General features: G+C 36.2%; 1 protein-coding gene across 2 annotated transcripts; it reads left to right on the top strand.

Moving 5' to 3' along the window:
• The first annotated feature begins 1,206 nt into the window (after nt 1-1,206).
• Nucleotides 1,207-23,954, top strand: SERINC1 (serine incorporator 1). Of its 2 annotated transcripts, none has more exons than XM_072643183.1 (10): nt 1,207-1,429; nt 3,618-3,779; nt 5,256-5,425; nt 8,837-8,916; nt 10,404-10,541; nt 12,093-12,262; nt 12,380-12,470; nt 15,715-15,859; nt 15,971-16,201; nt 22,339-23,954. In XM_072643183.1, exons 1-10 carry the CDS (start codon nt 1,391-1,393, stop codon nt 22,472-22,474), a joined length of 1,362 nt encoding a protein of 453 aa, XP_072499284.1. In that variant the 5' UTR covers nt 1,207-1,390; the 3' UTR covers nt 22,475-23,954. The 2 variants fall into 2 exon arrangements, with proteins under 2 accessions (XP_072499284.1, XP_072499285.1); XM_072643184.1 differs by lacking the exon at nt 1,207-1,429 and adding an exon at nt 1,792-1,964.
• Nucleotides 23,955-25,093: the final 1,139 nt, after the last annotated feature.

The following is a 25,093-nucleotide window of genomic DNA, read 5'->3' as shown; positions in this document are numbered from 1 at the left end:
AGTCTGATATGGTTTATGGAACAGTTTGCTAAAATTCAGACAAACTATATCTTCATCATTTCCCTGATGCAGATGTAAACTTAACAGTTTAGCAACTCTACAGAAAAAGTAAGGTTAGACTGGCATTATCTGTTCTTGATGCAGTAAATGCTTGCTATTTGGTGATCACTGCTTCCCCTTCCCTCAGATTCCTAACTATCCCGTTAATAATACATCCTAAAATTTTGTCAAAAATTCGAGTCAAGTTCCAAATTGATCTATAGTTTGCCAACGCCATTCTCTTCCTTTTGTTGAAATTTGAGATATTTGACTTTCTCCAACCCTGTGAAAACGCTCTCATTTCCAGTGATCACTGACATTTCAAGCATTTACCAGTTCTTTCAGATTCATTCCCTCTCCAGCCTGCTGGGAACATCCTCTCAGGAATATGCTATACTATTTTCATTTTTACTTTCCAAGTCAAGCTGGATTACCCAAACCTATCCACTCATTTCCCACTTTTGTACTTTTCCTTCTGGTTTCCTCTTTGCTTGGAATATATTTCTCCCTTACAGCTTCAACTATTCCAATTCTGCCCATCTTCAAGCTCTGGTTTAAGTATCCTTTCCCTGCATGAAAACCTTCAGAGATCTCCATAAGAGAAATAATCACTCTCCCTCTGAAAGCCTAGACTCACACTATTATCAATAATCTATTTTATATTACTATTATTTATGTAAGAAATGCATGTTATTTAACAAGAGGGAGAGAAAAGGTGTTTGCATGAGAAATGTAAGAAAATGTTTATAAAAATAAAACGTTTATAATATAAAATATAAAAATAAATACAAAATTAAAAAGACGCTCATCTGCCGGGGGAATGGCAAAGCATAATTACGCCTCCAACAGCACAGGATCTCAGGATGCAGAGCCCGAGTAGGCCTGCTCCGTGCCCTGCACCCTAGGGAGCCGAAGGCAGCTCCGGCTGCGCAGCGACCTCGCCCAGGCTCCGCCTCTGCGGCAAGACGGGAGCCACGGGGCGACTCTCCCGGAGGTGGGCGAGGCCGGCGCCACCCTACGGCCGGGATTATTTTTTCCCCTTTCAGTTAACTGCACAGACACCGCAGTCAAACTACGGGTCCGCCTGGGGGTCGCAGACTACCAGGACCCATCCTTTCTTCCTCCCCTCCAGCCCGAGGCAAGGCTGAATTTGTTACGGTCTCCCCCAATCCGCTTGCCCAGCCCACTCAGAGCCCAGTCTTTTTCTCCCGCGGAAATGACGTAGATCCTCCGAAAGAGGCGGGGGCGGGGCCTGAGCCGGAAGTGCCTGGAAGATGGTAAATAAGCTGTGAGAGAAAAAAGAGCCTGGCACCATCTTTACAGCGCCCGGAGCTCCTGCTGTCTCCTGGAGATGGGGGGTGTCCTAGGATTGTGCTCCATGGCGAGCTGGGTATGTCCCCTCGGGCGTTCTCGGAGGGTTGAGGAAACTGGCTGCGTGAAGGAAAGGACTCCTGGGAGGGAGGCTCCGGGTGTGGACACGCCGCCCTCGCCCCCGCCCCAGGACGCCCCGCCTGAGCTGCTCGGCTCGGCCGCTTCTCGCCTCTCGCACCCCCTTGTCCCGGGGGCGGGGGCCTTCTCCAGCCCAGAATCTGGCGAAGGGAGTGGGGGAGAGGGGGAGACTCGCCCGGAGTCGTCTGAGCTCTAGGGAGAAAGGGAAGAAAAGGGCCGGCGTCATCCACACCCCCCCCCCCCCCCGCCCGGCCTCCTCCCTGCCCCCGGAGCCCTCGCCGCCGCCTTCCGGGCCTCGGCCCCGTCCCCAGCGCCCGCCCCGGGCTGCGGGCTGTGTTTTCCTCACTGCGCAGCGCTGCCGGCCGGCCTCCGCAGTCTTCCTGCGGCCCAGGGACGTCCGATGGGAACCTCGGTGGCCCTTCCGAGGGAGGGGCATTGCGTCGGTGTAGGACTTAGAACTCGGGGGGCTTAGCGAGGTGCCCGGGGAATTGGGAAGGGCTCCGGGATGGGAGACCCGGGGTCTAGTCCTGAGCGGTAGCTGCTGGGTGACCTTGGGCAAAAACGCCTCCCCTGCCCGAGCCCGAGTGTTTTATGGGGAAAAAGCAGGCTGGAAAGGCTGGGCGCCGTCGTTAGGAAAGGATTTGGTAAACCGCAGAAACCTTGAAGTGCCCTAAGGCGGTGTGGCTGAGCGCTTACCGCAGACCGGAGCCGCCCTCGCCCCCCTGGGGAGGAAAAGGCAGCGCTCCCCGGGAAGCGCGGCCGTGCCGCCTTAGACTGGCCTGCGCGGTGGGAGCGTTTTAGATGTAGAATAAAAGCCTCCTGCCTTTGGAAACTCTATTGATGACTTGCAGAATTTCCGAGGGAAACCTTAGGGAGGCAGTCTGATAAAAAGGGAAGAAATCGTGCTCCGGGAGCTGCCTGACCCAGCTTCAAAGCCCCTTACTGTTACCCAGTGTGATTTTCAGGTTCATTATTTTTAAAATGAGAGAACTGGACGACTTCTGAGGTCCTGTTCAGCTCTGAAATGCCGTGCTGTGATCGTTACAAAACACAGCTGACGTAGGAAGGCATCGTTCCTGCACATACACCACATAAGGCTTCTCCGCTGCAGCTGCCTTAACACCTCAGAATTACTCCAAAATAGACATTCATTTCGTTCGTTCTTTATAGAGGTGTTGTTGGTACTGTCTTTAAGAGCATACCTGGAACAGTCGAATTTAATTGAACTTGTTCGTTGATAATTAAGGATATTTTTTAAAACCCAAAGGGTGTTAAACCCAGTCATACCATTGATAGGATTGTGAGTTTATTTTCCTCTCTACAAAGAGTAAATTTTTATTCGTGAGTCTCTTTATGACAGAGAATTTCCTTGGAATAAAACCTAGTAGTTCTCCTGATATTCTTTTGCTTCTTATTTTCCATATTATTGTTCATTTAGTCTCTTCTACTTCCATGTGTCTTTCCCCTTTACTTTCTTCGCTATACTTCTTGTCTCTTTAATTTTTAATTTTTTTTACCATTCCATGGCAAAACTTAAATTTAAGTATATTTAAAATACCATATTTAGTGACTCAGTGATTCATTCTTTTAAAATCATATGAGTTTAATCTTTAATGTGTACTTACTCTTTTCATCTTCCCTTCTTTTCCCATTTTCTTTCCCCAAAAGAGCCCAAATTTTGGTTGGCAGTGTGGTATTAATAGAACACTGTACTGCCTTTGATCCAAAAAGATCTTGTTTTATTCCTCAAGGTTCACAGGATTTAGATTTGGAAATTCAGGTCATTTTTATTTCTAAGTCACACGTTTGTGTTTTTCTTTTGTTCAGGGACCCTACCTGTTCATATTTTAGTTAGCAGAAGAAATGAAAAAATAATAAAATTGATTAGTAAGGTTAATAAAAACTGTAGCACCACAAAATTCTCTTTAGCATATCACCCAAAAATAATTATACCATTTCTCTAACATCTTTAATATAATTGAATTGTGTAGGAAGACATCTGTGATTTTTATCACTAATTGAGGTTTTTGTAAACTTTCTAACTTTGGGCACTTATTTTTGTGGGTAATGTAGACTGGTTTTCTATATACTAAAGTATTACTTGTTTCCAACAATTTTTTCTTTACCAGATACCATGTTTATGTGGGAGTGCTCCATGTCTGCTGTGCCGATGCTGTCCCAGTGGAAATAACTCCACAGTAACTAGGCTGATTTATGCATTCTTTTTGCTTATTGGCGTGGGTATATCCTGTGTGATGTTGATACCAGGAATGGAAGAACAGTTAAATAAGGTTAGATTTCATTTTGTTTGTTTGATGTATGGTTTTATAGTAGATGTAAAGTTGAAATATGATAATCAGTGCAATGATTTATGACTTAATTGATTTTACTTTATTAGTTTTGTTTTTTGGGTTTTTTCCCCCAATAAAAAAGCCCTCTGTGCTTAGATTCTTTAAAAGCTAATAAAGTATGCCCTTTCCCACAAGGAGCTAAGCAACATATTTGGGGGGAAAACATACACACATGACATAATTTATTTCTTAGCCATTGGCAGTCTTGGGATCAAAATATTCTAGTATCATAATATCCATGTTCTTGGATAAATAAGTTAACTTTTCTGCTCTAAAGCTAATGATGAGGATAAGGTAGGTAATGTCTAAGCCTCTTTCTAACTTTCTCCGATTTTTAAAAAGTGCTTTGTAGATGTTGAACTAGTATCACTTCATTTCACAGTGACTCCTTTTTTTTGAAGAGGCTAGCAAAGGAGAAATTTCTGTATTTGAGTTATTAAAACTCTAAATTCTTGGTTGACAGAAATTGTTGTTTCCTCTTCTTATGTTTTAGAGGACTGTGAGTAATCTTTTTTTTTGATAATACTTCTCAGTAACAACCACATAAAATGTATTTTGTGTTAGCTCATCATTGTAATTGATCATTTCGTTTAAAAGGTTGTTTTACTTTAGCAGATTGAAATGTAACATGCTAACACTATAGATTACATGTTCAGAGATGCTGATCTGCTGTTAATATGAGTTGATTTGCTCCAAAAGATCCATACACACTTGTTAACCCTTTCTTAAATTTTTTTTGGAGGGAGGGGTTATTTTTGCTTTTGTTTTTTTCTTGTAGAGACTGGTAGTTTGGCTTTTAAGTATTTGAGGCACAAGTCACAAGTGATTTGTATGCCTTGATTTTTTCATTTCTTAGCAAAATGTTTTCTTTTCACAATTAAAGTGCATTATTAAATTTGTGGAATTTTGAGATAACTGGGTTTTATTAAAGTTAGGAATAATTCTGGTGAAAAATAGATCTTAATTCTGAGAGTTAATGTTGGAGGTTCTTTTTATTGATAAATTGATATTTGTAAGGACAGTATTCCTTTAATTCTCTGAATAGTAAACTATTAAAAATTGACAAGCCAGATCAGTCCCTTGAGAAATGTCTTCTAGTAAATGGGTTGAAAAATCATTAACTTTGAAAAGCCACGTATTCTTCAGTATTCTCTTGCAGTTAGAGTTATAGGAACCTAGTTACTGGTATGGAGGGCATCAGGAAAATGGGAGTGTCTCAATATAAAGTGTAGTTGTGAAAAACCAGTGATTAAAAAGTATTAAACTCAGGGTGGACAATGGAAATTTGTCTTTTTATAGTTTAGTAGTGAATAAACAAGATTTTTTTTTTTAAGAAATTCTTTAGTTATACATGTTTAGTTCATGTAAATTTTTCATTTTTTCTTATTAGTCTTGGCATCTTGTTTACTGTACTAGATTCCTGGATTTTGTGATAGTGGGACAGGACTTGTGCCTTGCAGTGTGTTGGTTGGATACAAAGCTGTATACCGTTTGTGCTTCGGCATGGCCATGTTTTTCCTTTTGTTCTCCTTATTGATGATCAAAGTGAAGAGCAGCAGTGATCCTAGAGCTGCAGTGCACAATGGGTAAGTTTCCAACTTTTTTTTAAGGAAACTGAAGAAATAGATAGCTATTCTTAGCCTACCTAATAAAAGTGCTCAGAATGCTTTGATGAATATTGAAAATGATAAATTCTTTTAATGCACATTTTATGATTAGACAAGCTAGCTAACTAGAATAGCAGTTTCGGTTATTTAAATTTTGATGAATAGTTCTGGGGAAAATTTCTGGTGGTTATAAAATTTAAAATTCTCAACTTGTATTTATTTCCTGCCTAAGGGGGGAGGGGGGAGATCCTGTTTCATTAGTGCTTATGACTTTATTATTCACACCGGGCTATCAGAACATGAACTTCAACTTTGGTAGGAAATTTATTTTGTATTATGAAAAGTTAAAGAAGAAAAAAATGGCATTGGATAAATGAGATGTGAAGTAAAGGAAAACTGAACTGGATATTGTGAGAATTTAATGAAATAGTAAGATAGAGTGAAAGAGCACTTATTTACAGTTGAAGATTTTGGGTTTGAATCCTGGCCTTGCCACTGATGCCTTGGACAGTTCCCTTCACCACAGTAAGCCATGGTTTCCTCACTTGTCAGATTATGGAGTTGACTATATTATAGTCACAGAGAATATTATATAGATAGATAGATAGATAGATAGATAGATAGATAGATAGATAGATAGATAGATAGATAAGTTACTATATTTGGTAGTTTTGCTTACTTGATTTTCCTTATAATGAAGAAGTGGGGGAAATTTCTACAAATGACTGATGTAGAAACAAAAGGCAGCAATTTTAACTTTTAACAATTTAGTATCATAAAATGAGAGGATTATATTAGATAATCTGTAAATTTGTTGATACTTCTAAAACGAATATTCTGTGATTCTAGTCTCAGCTTTGCCATAAATACATAAACTGTGTGACCTTAGATACATGACTAAATCATTCTAAGGTAGTGCTTCAATTTCTAGTCTAAAATGAGAGGTCTGGATCTTTTAAAAATCCCTTCTAGTTCTAACATGCCTGCTTTTTAAAAATGATTCATCACTGGAATGTGTGCCTTTTATACAAGTGGCATAGCTCAAGGAATGCACACAACTCTGAGTTTGTGTTCTCTCTGAGACTTAAAGATACAGTTGTTTACTTTAGCACTTTTCGTGATCTAAAATTAATTAATTTAGAATACAGACTTTCTCCCTGAAATAAAGATCCACCTTTTTAACCCTAGTAATTTTCATCTGATGGTACCAAGAGAGTGAAGAGATAAATGCATGGTGAGTGGTGAATAGTTAGCAGCATATAGTAGAGAAGTGAGCAGGGGAAAAGGTATGAATGGTCAGAGAAATAAATATATGACCAGAACAGATTGGCTATTGACGGAGTGAGACTCAGGAAGTGCACTTTCTCCATTGTTTCCTGAGCATTGTCAAGACTTACAGGAAGGTTTCTCAGTATGTGAAATGGACCATTTGTGGAGAATTTACTGGAAAGTGTTGATAAGAATTGCACAAAAATGAGAAAGTGTGGGGTTGTCTTTAGCATTGGAGGGAATATCCATATCGGTGAATATAAAGATCTGTCGAATTAACCATAGAAATATAATTTACATATATTCTAAGGCTGTAGAGAAAAAAAATTTTTAAATAGCTTTTCAGATATTAGAGAATCTAATGACTCTGCTAGCATATCATATTTTTTTAGTAGGCATTTGGTGTAAAAAATTAAATGTTATAATCTTGGCATGATATAGGAAGCAAATGGACTATATCTTGAGGTGGAGGGTATAGGGGAGAAACTTAATGTTTCTTAATGATGATTTATTGCAGGAACCATCTTGGGGACAGTTCGAATTAAAACCTATTTAAAAATCTGTCTGCCTGACTATGATGCTGTCAGCTCATTTTATGTACTAAATGTTTTCATGTGCAGCATACCATCATGTTGTTTCCTGAAGAGAATAGACCAGTAGTTGAAAGTACTGCATCATAAATAATAATTAATTGTATTGTCATCTGGAAAGAATTTTTTTTTAGCCAAGCAATGTTTTTTGGCTATATTGGGAAAATCTTGTTGTTGTTGTGTTTGTCTTTCATTCTTGAAGAGGACCGTGACATCAAGATGATGACATGACTTGAACTTGACTTTGTTTTGAGTGAGTGAGGGCTGTGCAAGGTCACCAGCCTCACTTTGTCCTCCAGAGCCATCTGGATTCAGTGACCAGATAGATATTCATCAGGACAACAGGAGATGGCCCAGGATGCAGTTTGAAACCTTGGCCATTTTAGGCTAAGATCTGTTACCAGATATTCTCACTTTGAGTGAGATACACCCATTCAAAATCTTGCTATGTAAAATGAATACTTCCCTAGTTCTTGTCTAAAATTTTTTTTTTTGTCCCTTAGGAAATTAAGACCTAAACTATATATATTTTTTAATTCAATTTTTTATAAATGATACCTTGCTTTTTCATGGCATGAAAGATAATCTCTTTCTAAGAGTTACAGTGAGTAACTTGGATTTGTTTGGGGGATAACTTTTACAATGTCCATCAAACCTTTTATGGAATGGGATTTCTTGGTTAGGGTCATAGCAAGGGATATTTAATGATCTGAAGCTACTGGATGTGATAACTATGAGTCTGATTATCTTCATTTGAACTGTTTTCTCAGTGTACTTTTAGTTATATAATACTGTGACAGATGAGAAAAGTAGCGAAATGACATAAAAGAATGTTATTTCCTTTCTGAGTTTGTCAGCTGCTGGGAGTTTTCTTCTTGATGTAAGATGTAATTTTATAGTATAATAGACTCAACATATATCCCTATGCCCATTTATTTGACTTTAATTAGTGTTTCTAAACACTAATATAACTAATTTTAAACACATTTAAAAAATCCATTTTCTAGTTTGGTTCTCTCCTGTGACTCCCACAAAGGATAAATAGTCCATTGTTGCACTTACTGATTTTCTTGAATTATCAGGATATAAGTTAGTGTTCTCTTGTTAACTTTTTAGATATAATAGAAAGCCTTTAATGCAAGGTTCATATATTCATATGTTTTAAATTATTTCGTGCCTTATACCTTATAAAAGTACATCCTTACATTGTTGTAATTAGTATAGCAGCTTTATTAAGGTCAAGGTAAGTTATAGTATTTTAACACAATGAACTCTTGTCAAAGTGCCATCATTTGTGTAGGACTTGAAAGACAGTTTTTCTTAAAGTTATGCAGAAGTATATGAAATTGAGTCTTGTATTCACTTTATAGTAACCCCTCCAAAGTCTCATTTCTTGTCTAGTTGTTATTTTGATATGCTCTTAAATTTTTTATATGTGAAATTACATGTATTTGAAAATATACATCACATATTAAATGTATTTCAGTTACTAATACTGTAATCATGTATGGTTTTCTGTTTTTTTTTTAAGATTCTGGTTCTTTAAATTTGTAGCAGCAGTAGCAATTACTGTTGGAGCTTTCTTTATCCCAGAAGGACCCTTTACTACTGGTAAGAACATTGAATATCTATGTGAATGTGTGTACTCTATTTTCCATTGGCTATTATGACACTGCTTTTGCTTGCTTCTATTGTCAGATCTCTTCTCTTGCTCCTCTGAATTTAGGTGTTCCAGAAGGGTTTTGTTTTTTTTTAAATTTTCTGTCTATATGATCTTTGCATGTTGATCTCAAACATTGCAATCATTATCTCCAGTGTAATGACTTCCATTTCTCTATCTCCATCTGAACTATTTGTCAGCTTTATATTCTCTATGTAAATTAAACATGTAAATTTAACTTATTTTATCCATGTCTATAATCTATCCCAGGGATAGGGAACCTGCAGCCTCAAGGCCACATGTGGCCCTCTAGGTCCTCAAGTGCAGCCCTTTGACTGAATCCAAATTTCATAGAACAAATCCTCCTTAATGAAAGGAATTGTTCTGTAAAACTTAGACTCAGTCAAAGAGTCACACCCAAGAATCTAGCAGGACACATCTGGCCTCAAGGCAGCGGGTCCCCCACCCCTGATCTAAACCATTGGGATTATTATGATCGAGAGATGTTTTTTACCCTGATGATTTGCTACTTAGTAGCTTTCTTATTATCTTTGTGACCTTGGGCAAGTCACTTAACAAGAGCATTGATATTAAAAGGCCTTTTAAGTCAGTTCCAACTCTAGACCTATATTTGTAGACTTTCTTTAATATTCAGATCTTCCTTTTGCTTACTGCCCAGTGTTGCCCTTTTTCTTACAAAGGAAAATTGTTGTACTTTGGGTAAATTATTGCCAGATTGTGAAATGTGTGTGGGTGTGTGTTTGGTTATCATGTTATGTGACATTAAAAATAAGTTGTTATTTATTGGTTTTACACTTCATATTGTGTCCCACTATATTTAAATTATTATTTCACTTTTTGGTTGTCCTTATATTTTCTAGATCTTTGTCATCTGATGTGTATCATCTGCATTAGATTAATCATAGTCATAATAGTGTTGATTTCTTCTCACTTTAATAATTTCATATATTCTGTTTATTTTGTCTTGTAATAAAAAAAGTTTCTTTTATAATTTAATTGAAACTTTATTTGGAATATAAATTTAATACTCTGATTCTTGTGTTCATCCTTTATTACAAATTCTTACACTCTTAGCCCAAGTGCTTCAACTTTATGTGTTATCATCACTGTTATTCCTGGTTTCCTTGAACTGGCATAATGAAGGTTTATTTTTTAGTTCCAGTTTTCACTTGTAGTTCACGTGATGAGTTAGGTTTTTCTTTTAAACATGTTTCATCACTATTCCTTTTTATCAATCGTGTCTATTAAGTACTTACTGTATGGCAGGAATTGCTGGAGATACAAGGGAAAAAATCAGTCCCTTCCTTTAAAAAGTTTACAGCCTGTCAGGGAGACCACGTTTACCTCTCTTAAGTCTGTGCAAAATAAATACAAAATAATTTTATAGAGGAATTTGTTACTGTTTTTTCTCTTTCAGTGTGGTTTTATGTGGGCATGGCAGGGGCCTTTTGTTTCATCCTCATCCAACTGGTTTTACTTATTGACTTTGCTCACTCATGGAATGAATCATGGGTTGAGAAAATGGAGGAAGGGAACTCAAGATGTTGGTATGCAGGTAAGACATTGTAGAAGCTTCATGGCCTAAATAAGCATATAATATCTCATAGGCTCATTTTAAAACATATTGTTTCCCATTTAATTAACTATACACACCATGGGATCAAAAATTTGGAGAACTAGAAGAGGCTTAGTTGCCATTTAATATAGTGCATTCATTTTAGAGATGAGAAAACAGGCCCAGAGATATTTTTAGTTTTAAGTTATTCAGATGATCTACATTGCACATCCAACACCCTCAGTTTTCTGGAACATAGTAGAACTAGAAGAAAAGAGGAAAAGGTCTCTGAAAAGCAAAAATAAGGGACAGTGGCTTTGGATTAAAAGTTCTGTCATTTTGTTATTAGTTAAGGCATTACCAGAGCCTTTTTACTCTTGTTTTAGGCACACAATTCTCTAATAGTGTTGGTCATCTGGTTTTATAGCTTACTCAGAACTGTGAAAGTCAAGCACAATGACACGAATGAACACCAGCCTGCATAGAGACAAAAAAACTCAAAAGCTATGGTCTGTTTAACATGAAGGATAAATACTACTGTATACCTTAGTAGTTTTTGAAACATTATTTCTTTGCAACATTGTTCAATAATTGATAATCAAATAGTGATACTGAGTCATGAAGTTATGCCTAATTTATGTATAATATTGTATTTAAGATGGAAAATACATAATACCTTTTTAAAAAGATTCCCCTCTGAAATAGTTTGATACTTTTTCCCTATGTGGGAAATTCACAGATATGCAACTTTATTTTTTGATGAAGCAAGATAAAAAGGACTTTACTATATATTGCTGTTAAAGTATCTGTGTACATTTTATTTTAGGCCGTAGTAAACCCAGAACTTCAGAGTTACTCAGAAGAAATATGATTTTTTTTTTCTTTAGATATTTGAAGTACTTCAAATTATTAGATATTTGAAAATTTATTTCAGAAATTTTGCTCATGAGAAAGCAGTGTTGTTTTGTGGGCAGACTTCTTGAGAATAAAATAAGAACTTCATTTTCAAATGATGTTTCCCAAATAACAAGCATTAAATGTAAATCAGTAAGAAACAAACTTCTGGCAGGCCGTATCAATTTTGAAGGCCTTTGACTTTGGACCCAGTGAAGGGACTACTCTTTGTTTCTCAAGAATCAGTCTTGCTAAGTTGGAGAGGCTTACCCATATGATGGAGGTTGACAGATTTTCTTGTCATAGCAATTTCCTTAAATCATGTACTAAGTTTTAGAGGAGCTCAGACTCTATTAGGGGACATAATACCAGTATAGACAAAATTAAAAGATTTGTGATGTCTTGGATATGAAATAAAATTTTACTCTATTTTGGGCAATAACCCTATAGGAACAGAGCATATACTAAAACTTGAAAGTTCTCTTGAAAAGCTGATATTCTTCCAAAGCCTGTATGAAGCTGATAGCTATATAGTGTCATGATTTGTTTTTGTTTTTGATAATATAGCATATTTAGTAAATATTTTTTAATGTGAGTTTACATACATTTCTTAATATTTGTGATGAAACTTAGCTCTCCAATCGTATGTCTTCACAGCTTTGTTATCAGCTACAGCAATGAACTATCTGCTGTCTTTAGTTGCCATAGTCCTATTCTTTGTCTACTACACTCACCCAGACGGTTGCTCAGAAAATAAGGCCTTCATCAGTGTCAACATGCTTCTGTGCATTGGAGCATCTGTAATGTCTATTCTGCCCAAGATCCAAGTATGCTATTTATTTGAAGACTTCTTTTAATTGACAGTCATATTAATTTCTAAATGTTCATAAATACTGAGCCATGTCAAATTGTAAGTACTGTTTTTACTTTTAAATTCTTAACAGGAGTCACAACCAAGATCTGGTTTGTTGCAATCTTCAGTAATCACAATCTACACAATGTATCTGACCTGGTCTGCTATGACGAATGAACCAGGTATGTTATGGGAATTGTCCTTGACATTTTTTTTCAAGATTACAGGATTTTTCTTTTTTCTCAAAATTCAATAATCTCTGCTTATAGTGTTCAGTTAGCAAAACCTTGAAAACAAGAGACATCTCATATTCATGGAAATAACTGTGTTCAATACTATTAGTATCAAGCGAGCTATAAAATAGATTACCAAAGATGCCTTGTAACATTGCAGAGCGGACATTCTAGTGAAGGAACTGAAATGTCACTCTTTTCATTCAAGCTATACGTAAAAGCAGAAGCCAGCAGTTTGACCTTGAATAGGTAAATAAAAGAAGCTATGGAATTGTTTTTATCATATGTCCAAAGGCAGCAAAACATTTCTTTTCATTCAACATTGGACATCTTATATTGGTTATAATGGACATTTACAAAAAGATCATAATGGAGGCAACTATAGTCTTATGTGCCAAAACTTGTTATGGAGGATAAGTAGCGACATTTTTGAGAAACTTGATAAGAGTAAACATTAAATATTTACTTTGTCACTTCAGTGCAAAAATGAACTTGGAGAAACATGGTAAAAATGTTTGAAAGTGGTTCAGAAACATGAAATGAGAAGAGTCAGAGGTTTGTATAATTTTCAGAAATAATCATACCTTTAGAGCATTAATCCTTTAAGATTAAAATCAGGAGGTACTAAATGGAGTAAGCACTGAAATAACATAAAAATTGATTGTATTTTTAGAGGAAAGACAACTGGTTACTGAGATTGGGTTATTTTCTGATAACTATATGGAGTCAGACTATGAATTTGTTAGTGTAAAAACAAAAATCAAAACTAAATTAAAAGAGGAATGTATGGTACGAAATTGAGGCCACTCCATCCTGATCTGTTCTAACAAGCTATTGATGAAGAAAAATGGATAAGAGAACATACAGTGATATAGAGTATTCCCAGTGTCTAGGGAAGTTTAATTGATTATTAATCATCATAATGAGAATAAAAGATCTTAGAGACCATAGTAATAAGTGAGCACTTGCTGTTCTTTCAGAAATGAATAATAGCCAAAGGTAACATTACTTTAAAATGCAAAATTATTTATAAAATCTTACAGTGTAGTCTGATAGAAGATTGTACTCAAGTCTTCTAAGAGACTCATGTAAGATTTTATATTACATCAGAAAACTAGTGGTAGTAGAGGGGGAAAATATTTACATAAGGCTAGTAAGAAACTCAAGCCATATCCGAAAGGGGCCATTTAAAAATAAAATCAGAATATATAGATTAAAAAGAGAAAATATTCTACAAAGATTTCTATAACAAATTCTTTTTTCTATCAGTAACAGTAGAACCACCACATTTGGACTCAACACCAAATGTCTACCTTCACATCTCTCCAGGTGCCAAAAGAAAGTAAAAACGGCACAAAGGAAACAAATATGGGCAGGATAACTAGAGTACACCAAATAACAGAAGAAATAAATCTTGGAGGTGGCAAAATTTTGAAGGCAATAAGGGATCAAGGTCAAAGCAATCAAATGTGTGGGGGAGAAGTCATATCCCTTATTACCATAAAGGGGGAGTGGGTGGTGTGTGTCCAAAAAAATACTGTTGTTAATTACTTGATAATTAATAACCCTTGCTTTTATTTTCTCATCTTTTCAAAATTTCTGAGAATAATGTACCCTTATCAGAGACATCTTGATGAAAATTTTAGAAGAGAGCAGGCAAGTTTTTGACAAAAGCTATGCTCCAATAGATATTTCTGTAGTAGCATGATTGACTGAATGGTGCAGACAATACAAGATACAACTATGCTTATTATTTTTTTAAAAAATACATTTTCACAGAAGTTCAGAGTTAGAATTTACCTCAACAGCCACCTAATATGATCACTAGACATAAAAGGTTCCTACTACAACGTACCCAACAAGTAGACAGTCATTCCTTAATTGACGATCTCCAGGGAGTGGGAATTGAGGGCTATGGCACCCTGTTTGACTTTTTGGATAACTCTAATTGTAACAGATTTTTTCCTGATATGGAAAGTAAATTTACCTCATTGTATCTTCCACCTGTTTTTAATTTCTGCCCAGTTGATTTGGTAGAATATTCCAAACAAAGCTTTCTTCAAGCAAGCCTTATCCTGTATAGGAAAACTTTAATATCTAGCAGACTACGCAACCCATAAAACTGGGCCATTGGTATTTTAGATAGATAATGGAGGTAGAAAGTGAGCTTGGCCCACAATCAGATTTCCTTGAGGCAATTTAAAATCTCTTCAAAATTCCTCAAGTTTCTCTATGAAATACAGGCTAATCTTTTAAATACTAGTATTCTGTTCATACCTCATGGCTGTGACATGTGATATAAAATAATATCTCCAAAGAATCAAAGTTGTTGGTCACCCAGAGGGCAATGGAGAGTCATGTAATGGGCATTATTCCACAGAAGAGACTGTGTAAAGGATATCATCAAGATTTATGACTAGAGCAGCAGCTAGGTGGCGCAGTGCACAGAGCACTGGAGAGACCTGTGTACAAATCCAGCCAGAGACACTTGGCACTTCCTAGCTGGGTGACTTTGGGCAAGTCACTTAACCCTAATTGCCTCACTGGCACCACCTTCCACCCCCTAAAAGAAAATTACAGCTGGAGAGAACTGGGCTAATCATGTAGTGAGAGGAAAATCTAGCTGGTAGAAAGCTTGTGCACACCATTACTAATCATGAATTGTTAAGAGCAAGAGCCTTAGGACATTGGGTGTACTTTCTAGAGTCCAAAACTTCACAGGATAAAGAAGACATGGATAGGTTGAGAATTATACAGATTTGTTACAGACAAGTATTTAGTAAATAAAAAATCAACACTTACTATCTTCATAGTGAAGTGTAAAAAACTAGGAATCAAAACATCTTGAGATGTAGTTCTGATTGATCACTAACTCACTGTGATCTTTGGTCAATCACTTTTGTTCAATTTCCTTCCTTTAAAAATAGAAATCATGGCATCTTCACACATGAGATTTTGAAAGATAATAGATAAAAAATGTTTTGAAAAATTTAGTGCTTTGTTAACTAGCATAATATTAGTATATCTTGTTTAAAAATAAAATATAGCAAGCATAATTTTTAGCTCTTACCTGTCTTAGTTATAGTACCTTAAAAGTTCTGAATTAATAAATTTTTGTAATGGGTAAAGTGTAGGTTCTTTGGAAAATGTCATCTTTGAATTTTTTCTGATTTTATGTTTACTCACTTCACAGACAGACAGTGCAATCCAAGTTTATTAAGCATAATTGGCTATAATGTTACAACAAGCATTCCAAAGCAAGGGGACTCTGTCCAGTGGTGGGATGCTCAAGGAATTGTGGGACTTATGCTCTTTCTGTGTTGTGTGCTTTATTCAAGGTGAGTAAGCATTGTTCATAAAATATTTTGTTGAAAAGCATTACAGCTTATTGTTAAATCATAGTTTCCTGAAACTAATGACTTTTTCTCCTTTTCTGCCTTCTTCCATAGCATCCGGTCATCTAACAACAGTCAGGTTAATAAACTGACTTTGACCAGTGATGAATCAACACTGATAGAAGATGGTGTGGCCAGACATGATGGATCACTTGATGATGGTGATGATGTTCACCGAGCGATAGACAATGAAAGGGATGGTGTTACTTACAGTTACTCCTTTTTTCATTTCATGCTTTTCTTGGCTTCACTTTATATCATGATGACCCTGACCAACTGGTACAGGTATTTAATGAAGTTTTTAAAATCTTCCAGGATTTGTAAATTCTAGAAACTTTGCATTTGGCATAAATTAAGATATGATGGCACTAATTCATAAAGGTATAATATTAGTACTGTTTTAGAAATTCTTATTTTGAATCAATGCAAAAGTGAATACTGGAGTATTATTATTATTACTGTGGTCTTTTAGGAAAATACAATTTATTTTTTACTTTGGTGTGGGTCATACTTAAGATATTAAAATGTTTACACATCTTAAAACAAAAAAGTAGTAAATTTTATAGAATGAAGATGTCTTGATAATTATGGAGCCTGTAGGAAAGCCAATTTTTGATTGATAAAAAAGGATACATGTGTATCTGGATTTTAGTTCTGCTTGATATCTCAAATGCTGTATGATTTTTTTTTTTAGTACTTATACGTGCATTCATAATTTCCCTCACAGTGTGACACACGCCCCTACTCTCCACCCCCATCAGTGACAGCAACAATTTTTTAAAAATGAAAACCTTCAAAAGATTCCTACTTTAGCCTTGCCCCAAAATGTGTTGTATCATTGCGGTTTGAGTTCATCACCTTTGGCAGAAGGCGAGTGAGTGGTATGCTCCATCTTCAGTCTTCTGGACTCAAGGTTGATCATTGCGTTGCTCAAAGGCATCAGCTTTCAAAGTTGTTTTTCCCTAATGTGGTCATTTATAAATCACTCTCCTGGGCCTTACTTTGATCTCCCTCACTTCATAGAGGTCTCATCAGTTTTCTTTGAAACTGTCCATTTCATCATTTCTTTGGGCACAGTAATACTCCATTTAAATTGATATAATTTGTTTACCCTAATAGAAGGAAAGCTTCTTAGTTTCTAAATTTTGACTACAATGAAAAGAGCTGCTATGAACATTTTTGAAGATAGAGGTTGAGGTAGAGTCCTGGTAGTGATGACAGGTATGCAACACACAGTTTGGTAACTTTCTGGTCATGGTTCCAAATGGCTAGAGTGGCTAGAAGAGTTTCTAGCTCTCCCAGTAGTGTAGTAGTGTCCCTGTGTTCCTACTACAACCCCTCCAGTTAGTCTTTTTTGTTTTTTTACCTTTGCCAGGCCATCTGTGACAAAACAAAACCATCTATTCTTCTGTCTCTTTTTTTAAAAAATCCTTTTGTGGGGCAGCAAGGTGGCACAGTGAATAGAACAACAGCCCTGGAGTCAGAAAGACCTGAGTGCACAACCAGTCTTGACACTTACTTGCTGTGTGACCTTGGGCAAGTCACTTAAACCCAAATTGCCTTGCCTTAGCTCCTCCAAAGAAAATTTTTTTTCAAATCTTTCTCTTGGCCTTTTTGGATATTGGTTTTTTAAAATTTATTTCTTTAAAATTAATTTATTTGTTTTCAGTTTTCTACAGTCACTTTCATAAGACTTAGATTTTCTTCCCTTCCCTCCCCAAGACAGCATGCAATCTTATATGAGTTCTACGCATACATTCTTATTAACTACATTTTCACATTAGTCACGTTGCATAGAAGAATCAAAACTAATGGGAGAAACCATAACAAAAAAACAAAACATAACAAAAGAAAATATTCTGCTTCTTTCTGTGTTCCAATTCCATAGTTCTTTCTCTGGGTGTGGATGGTATTTTGCATCAGCAGTCCTTTGGGAATGTTTTGGGTCCTTGTATTGCTGTGACGGACTAAGTCTACCAGAAACAGTCCTCACACACTGTGGTCGTTGCTGTACACAAAGTTCTCCTGGTTCTGTTCCTTTCACTCAGCATCAGTTCATATAAGTCTTTCTAGGCCTCTCTGAAGTCTTCCTGTTCATCATTTCTTATAGCACAATAGAATTCCATTACATTCATATACCACAACTTGTTCAGCCATTCCCCAATTGATGGGCATCCCCTTGATTTCCAGTGCTTGGCCTCCACAGAGATCTGCTATAAATATTTTTGTACATGTGGGACCCTTTCCCATTTTTGTGATCTCTTTGAGATACTGTCCTAGAAGCAGTATTGCTGGGTCAAAGGGTATGCACATTTTTGTAGCCCTTTGGACATAGTTCCAAATTATTCTCCAGAATGGTTGGATCAGCTCACAGCTCCACGAGCAACCAATTCTCTCACCTTTTCTCCAGCATTTATCATCATCCTGTTTTATCATGTTAGCCAATCTGATAGGTGTGATATGGTTCCTCAGAGTTGTTTTGATTTGTATTTCTCTAATTAATAGTGATTTACAGCATTTTTTCATATGACCATAGATAGCTTTAATTTCTTCTTCTGAAAACTGCCTGTTCATAACTTTTGACCATTTATCATTTGGGGAGTGACTTGAATTCTTGTAAATTTGACTCAGTTCTCTATATATTTTAGGAATGAGGCTTTTATCACAGACACTATTTGCAAAAATTCTTTCTGTTTTCTACTTCCCTCCTAATCTTGGTTGCATTGGCTTTGTTTGGGCAAAACCTTTTCAATTTAATGTAATCAAAATTATCCATTTTGCACCTCATAATGTTCTCTGTCTCTTGTTGGGGCATAAATTTCTCCATTCTCCATAAATCAGACAAATACTCTATTCTTTGCTACCCTAATTTGTTAATAGCGTCAGTCTTTATACCTAGATCATGTATCCATTTGGACTTTATTCTTGCGTATGGGGTCAGGCATTGGTCTATGCCCAGTTTCCACCACACTGTTATCCAATTTTACCAGCAGTTTTTGTGAGACAATGACTTCTTATCCCAGAAGCTGTAGTCCTTGGGTTTATCAAACAGTAGGCTGCTGTATTCATTGACTACTGTGTCTTGAGTACCTAACCTATTCTACTGGTCTACCCCTCTATTTCTTAGCCAGTGCCAAATGATTTTCATGATTGCTGCTTTATAATACAATTTGATATCTAGTAGGACTAGACCATCTTCCCTTGCATTTCTTTTCATTAATTCCCTTTATATTCTGGACCTTTTATTCTTCCAGATTAATTTTGATATCATTTTTTCTAGCTCTATTGGATATTGATTTTGAGAAAACTTAAACTAATGTGTACCTTACTGTGCTTTCCTTGGATCCTGCATTTTCATTTTTTAAAAATTAGCAATGATTGAAAATCTTTTGTTCCATCAGAGGTCATTTTTTTCCCTGTAAGGCTGTAGTTTTTTTTTGATAGGCTGTCCTTGGTTGAATGCATATATATTTTTGCCTTTTGAAATATGTTCTAAGCTTTCCTACTTCATTATAGTAGTTATTGTCACATTTTGCATGATCCTTAATGTGTATCTTTGGTCTTTGAACTCTCTTTGACATCTTATATTTTTTCTTTGACCTGAAAGCTCTGTATTTTGGCTATGTGATGGTTCTGGGAGTTTTCATTTATGGATTTCTTTCAGGAGATTACTTATGGATTCTGTCTTTACTTTGCCTTCTAGTTCTAAGAATTCTGGGCAATTCTGGGTATCCAGACTTTTGAGTGTGGATGTGGGTGTGGATGGGTGCATGTGGATGTGATGATTTTCAGATCATCAAATAAATTTTACATTATTTCCCATGATTTCTTTCCTAGATCATTTAAAAAAAGTTTCTTAGATTCCACCCCCACCCCCCAGTCTTTTAATTAATATTGTGGTTTCATTTGTTTTCTGTCTGGTCCATTTTAATTTTCAGAGCATTTACTTCATAGGTCAGCTTTTTTACCATTTACTTCTAAGGTATCAGTTTTATACCCTCTAAGGTTTTTCTAATTTTTGTCTTACTTGTTTTTTTTTTCTGTGTACCCTTGTAATCCTTGTGGCTAAGTGTTTTTTTTTCCTCAGAAGCTATCCCTGGAGTTGTTGTGGGGTCGTTATCTTATGGGTTTTCTCACAGGTGTCCTTTAAACCATAATATATTTTTTTAGGAGTTTTCCCCTGGTTTGCTTATAAATGCCAGCATCTAGTTTGGGGGACTTGTACTTAGGTGAAGCTGTGCAGCTAGAGGGCTTGGGCAGGACCTGTCTAGTCCCGAATATCATGTCACGATTAGGCCTCTCCTTCAATGGACTCCAGGCTATTAAAATACTGAGCTTTGCCTGGATGCTGCCTAATGCTGTGCTGGTTTCCAAAAGGGTATGCTGTGCTCTCTTGCACCATGGACTTCAGGGGATAGATAGCCAGTTTGATCTTTGCCACTGGGTTTGGGTCATTGTAGTTAAGCCAGCCCTTCCCCAAAGCCTTACTTACCTCTGCATCTCTGCAGTATTCCATTGGCCTTTTTTGTGATTCCTCAAGCTGAGTGGAGGATTCTCCAATTGATTCTTACTCATTCTTTCTATACTGGTGCATTTCTAAGCCCTGCTGGTATGTTTGTGGGAGATCTGGGCTTCATTATGTCCTAGAATGCCACCATCTTCCCATCTCTATTATGTTTATATTTTTCTTTTTTTCTTTTCATTTCTATAGTCTTAAATGTATTTTGGAGATATTAGGGATCCAGTTTTGTCCTCAGACATTTCAGTCAGTTCATTAAACGTATTTTTTGTGTCATCACTCAGTGTTAAATGCAGAAATTTTTTGGAGGGGGGAGGGGATCCAAGTTTCTCATTGTGTTTAGTTGGAACTAACAAAAATGAAGTAGACTTTTTTCATTTTGACAGTCATATTTTAAAATATTAAATCTTGAATAATTCATCTTTATTATCCTTAAGAGTTTCCATGACTGGTTTGTATTTCAGACCGTAATAATTATTAATTATACTATTTCTGAATGAAGCGAAAGTGGTTAAGAAAAGTGGTTCTTCATTGCTTCTTTTCTCTGGGAACACATTGGATTTGATGGTTATTTATTAAAAACTAAAATTAGAAATTATATTTAGTGCTTTAAGTTAGTTTTTGATCCTCATAGGAATCCTGTGAGATAGATACTATTATTAACACCATTTTACAAATGAAGAAATTGGTATCAAGTAAGTGCCTAGGTATCACACACACTGTCAGTTTGGATTTGAACTCAGCATTCTAGTTTTCTTTAAGCTCTTCAGAAGCCCAGCTGCATGATGATATGTAGATAGATTAAAACTCATTGCAGATTACATTTCTAGTTCTGTGAAAAGGAAAAAAATTTAGCCTTGCCAAATATTTGAAGAACTGTCAGACTAGAATTGGAGTATAACATACTACTTAATGCAGAGGTAAGACCGATAGTGGAAAATGCTTGGAATATAGCCATGACATACTGAAAAGTAGGTCTCCTAAAAAGGGCCTCATTACAGAGTTTTAAAAGTTATCGTAAAACTCGGGTTTTTTACTCCATAAAGAGACACTTGACATTCTGTAAATGACAGTTTACTATGGAAAGAAGGGACAGGACTATATAAAACAGATTAGCATTGCACAGGCCATTTAGGGTAGAAGACAGAGTAGTAGCCATGTAACTGTGTAATAATACCTAGGATCTTGTTTTACTTTGTTAAATCACATCAAGTTATCAAGCAGTGTCATATTCAGAAGCAGACTGGAATAGTGGGGGAAAAAAACAGGTTCAAATTATGACCCTGACACTTAATTACCTCTGTGACCATGGGCAAGTCACTTAGTCTTACTGGACCTCAGTTTCCATATCTGCAAAATGAGATGCTACCTTACTTTCCAGGGTCCTCCAGCTCCAAATTTTTGAACAGTATTATGATATTTAGGAATGTAGAGAAATGTATGGTTTGTTTTAAGAAAAATGTGCATCACAAATACTTAAAAAGTTTTGCTTTAACATTTCATTTTTCTGAAAAAAATTATATAGAACAATATATTCCTTAAGGATGCTGATTAAGTGAGACAGTGCTTCTTTGGAATATGGCCTATTCTAAATAAAGTACTACCTCACTTTATTTAGCAGAAATGTTCTGGGAAAGCTACTACTGAGTTTTGTCTAAATTTTACTTGATACACTCATTGAACCGTTCAGTAAATACTCATATAAAGCAGAAACAAAATCTTTTATGATGTGAACAATAACCATTCATCTAATAAGTTGAGATTTCTTTTTGTGGGTTTATTTTTAATAAAAAAGGTATGTGTGCATGTATCTATTTAACCAATTCTAAAACTCAGCTTTAAGGTTTAGCTGTTTTAATATTTTTATTTATTTCCTTTTTCTTCCCATCCCCAAATATTTTAGTTACGAGCCTTCTCGTGAGATGACCAGTAAATGGACTTCAGTCTGGGTGAAAATCTCTTCAAGCTGGATTGGCATTGTGCTGTACGTTTGGACACTAGTGGCGCCACTCGTCCTCACAAACCGTGATTTTGACTGAAGTGGAATCCTGGCATAAAAGTTTTTTTGTTTTCTTGCTTATTTGAAATTGACAGTATTCCAGACTTTGGTGTAAATATGTGTGTGTGTTAACAAGGTAGCTTACCTGGTATTAGTCTGCATGACATAGATTGTGTCACTTTCTATTTTACTCGGTATTTCCTTGCCAAGCTCACTGATTTATGTTGGACTTAATAGCAGTGAAATATAGTCAGCATTGTGTGAGGTGGTAGGAAAAGTAGATGAGGAATATGGGGGGGGAAGTGAAATAGAGTGAAAGCAAAAATGTTTGTTAGAAATTTACATTTTAAAAGCATGATGGAATTGAAGTTATTTTGTCAACTACATAAGCAAATTAGGACTGCCTTCTAGTAATACTTGATGACTTGCTTCAAAAACACACCCTAACAAGAAATTTGCTATTCTGGAATTCTTTAAAACATGTTACATAGACATTTTTTGAAAACTAGTATCTACCCAGTTTTTCCATGATTCCAAGAAATGATTTCTCACCTACAGAATATGCTTTGGGTTACACAGTATGGAAAATTTAATAGTGTTTGAATAATAATTTAAACTTCCCAATATTGGAAGATTTTTATAGGCAGGTACTCTTTTACTACTTTTGTTAGCTATCCCTCCGTAGCGTCTAACACAGTGGAATAGAGTGAGCATTCAGTAACAGATAATCGCCAGCCCGAGAATAACCAATTTTAATAAGACAAATTATGTGTTACATGTAGGTGGAACTTGTAGTAACTTTTCAAAAAGTAAAGTTTGAATTTTGAAAAGATGAGTCATGGCTTACATAGGAAGGATTTTGGAAATCAGCTAAGGGAAAAAATAAAGTAGATTTTTGATCCAGAGAGGAAATTTCAGATTTGGAACATCTGAGACCTTAGAGATGTGAGAAGTGACTTGTCCAAGGTTAGAACCAGGTCTCCTGACTAGCTCAGTGCATTTGCCATTTTACCAAAGTGGCACCAACAATTAATTCTTCTACAAAATACATTGTTCATGGTACATGTTGTACCTGATCTATTTTGGGTTACTCCATGTAATTCTTGTGGCTGGTGCCTAGCATGTCTGCAATTAATGGCAAAATTATTTTGATTCAGTGCTAAAGAATGAACCCTTGTTTTTTAAAGTTGTGCAGTTTTAAAGCTTTCATTACATGCTTTTTGTATTTGCTGCTATGTAATTGAAATACATGGGCTTTATTTAAACATGTTTGTTCCATCCCAAATTGAGCACTCTGATTATGAACCTAGAAACATACTTAAGCACTTGTTTTTGTATGATGTAACTACTGCTTTTTATCTGCGTGACTTTAAATAGTTATGAATGCAGGTGGAGTATAATAAAGAAGTGATTATCATTCTCCAACCTTATATTTGGAGATTATGAATCTCTCTTGTTATTAAATATTCACAAATTTCAGTATCTATATGTTACCTATTAATAAACATGAATTCATGTAAGAGGTTTGGGGTTTGTAACGTTTTGGTCAGAGAGCCTTAAGAAACTTTAAGAATATGCAGTAGTCATTTTCTTTTCTCCTACTACACAAAGTTAAAGAAAAATACCCAGTGATGAATAACTTGAGAAAGGTTATCATATACCTGGGTACCTTGTCCATTTCACTGTGCTGGAAAAAAGATTAGTATCAAGTGTTAATTATATGATTGCTACCAAATACATGGTTGTTATATAGGTGTCCCAAATCCATAGATTTAATCTTAGTGGGGAAGAAGAATGGGCACCATGGAACTGTATTAAAACAATTTGGGGCTTGGGGGATAGAGAAGGAATAATCAGAAGTATATTGGGTTTAGGGGGAGGTATCTTGTAAAATAGTTGGCTGGCAATGCCAATTAGTTTATCTCCTGCCCTTGGACTAGTTTTCTGGCATAGAATCTGCTCTTACAATTGGATTCTTCCATCTCAGTGCCTCAGAATATGATGCTCCAGAAATAGACTAGGGGACTTAAGTATTAAAGTTAATGTCCCCTTCAAACATCCTAACTTAATTCCTCATTTTTATTACCATGACCTTTTCCTGTTTCACTCAATTACACCCAGTGACAGCATGTCTTTGATCTTGACATCACCCATAAATGTTCCACTACAACGATAAGCTCTGAAATCGTTAGCAGACTACCTTTCATCCCATCTCCCATTCTAAGAACTTTTCCTCACCAAGGCATCTATTCCTTAGCACTGGCATACGATCACTGCTGCTTTAGCTGAAATCTTAAACCTATTATAATCAGTTCAACTTGCTGCTACCCTCTCAAATAACCTTCTGTGATACTATTGCCAACTGGTAGTTTCTTCTGCACCTTGTATGCGGCTGAAGGAGACTAAAGGAGATGGCAACTGAACTGAGTTCATATCAGCAAGGCCATCCTTTTACTCCTGATGCTCACAATGGCACCTGTCCTAAACCTCCGGAACCATCCCCACTCCACCCCAGTCTCAGTGGATGACTGTACTTCATAATTAACAGAGAGACCATTTTCCCTTCCTTGTATCTCAACACCTTAACACCTCTTCATTCTCATAATAAAGGGGGACCCTTCTCACTATGGCCAAGCTTTTAGAATGTATCTTTGATACT

Source organism: Notamacropus eugenii, chromosome 2, assembly GCF_028372415.1.
Source record: "Notamacropus eugenii isolate mMacEug1 chromosome 2, mMacEug1.pri_v2, whole genome shotgun sequence".
Lineage (NCBI taxonomy): Eukaryota > Metazoa > Chordata > Mammalia > Diprotodontia > Macropodidae > Notamacropus > Notamacropus eugenii.
The sequence above is the reverse complement of the archived record's forward strand: the minus strand, read 5'-3'. Positions and strand labels throughout refer to the sequence as shown.

Bases quoted from the DNA above. Each gene is read 5' to 3' on its own strand.
- SERINC1 (XM_072643183.1), top strand. From the start codon at position 1,391: ATGGGGGGTGTCCTAGGATTGTGCTCCATGGCGAGCTGG. The intron at 1,430-3,617 runs GTATGTCCCCTC...TTTCTTTACCAG, and splicing joins TGTGCTCCATGGCGAGCTGG to ATACCATGTTTATGTGGGAG. The intron at 5,426-8,836 runs GTAAGTTTCCAA...TTTTTTTTTAAG, and splicing joins AGAGCTGCAGTGCACAATGG to ATTCTGGTTCTTTAAATTTG.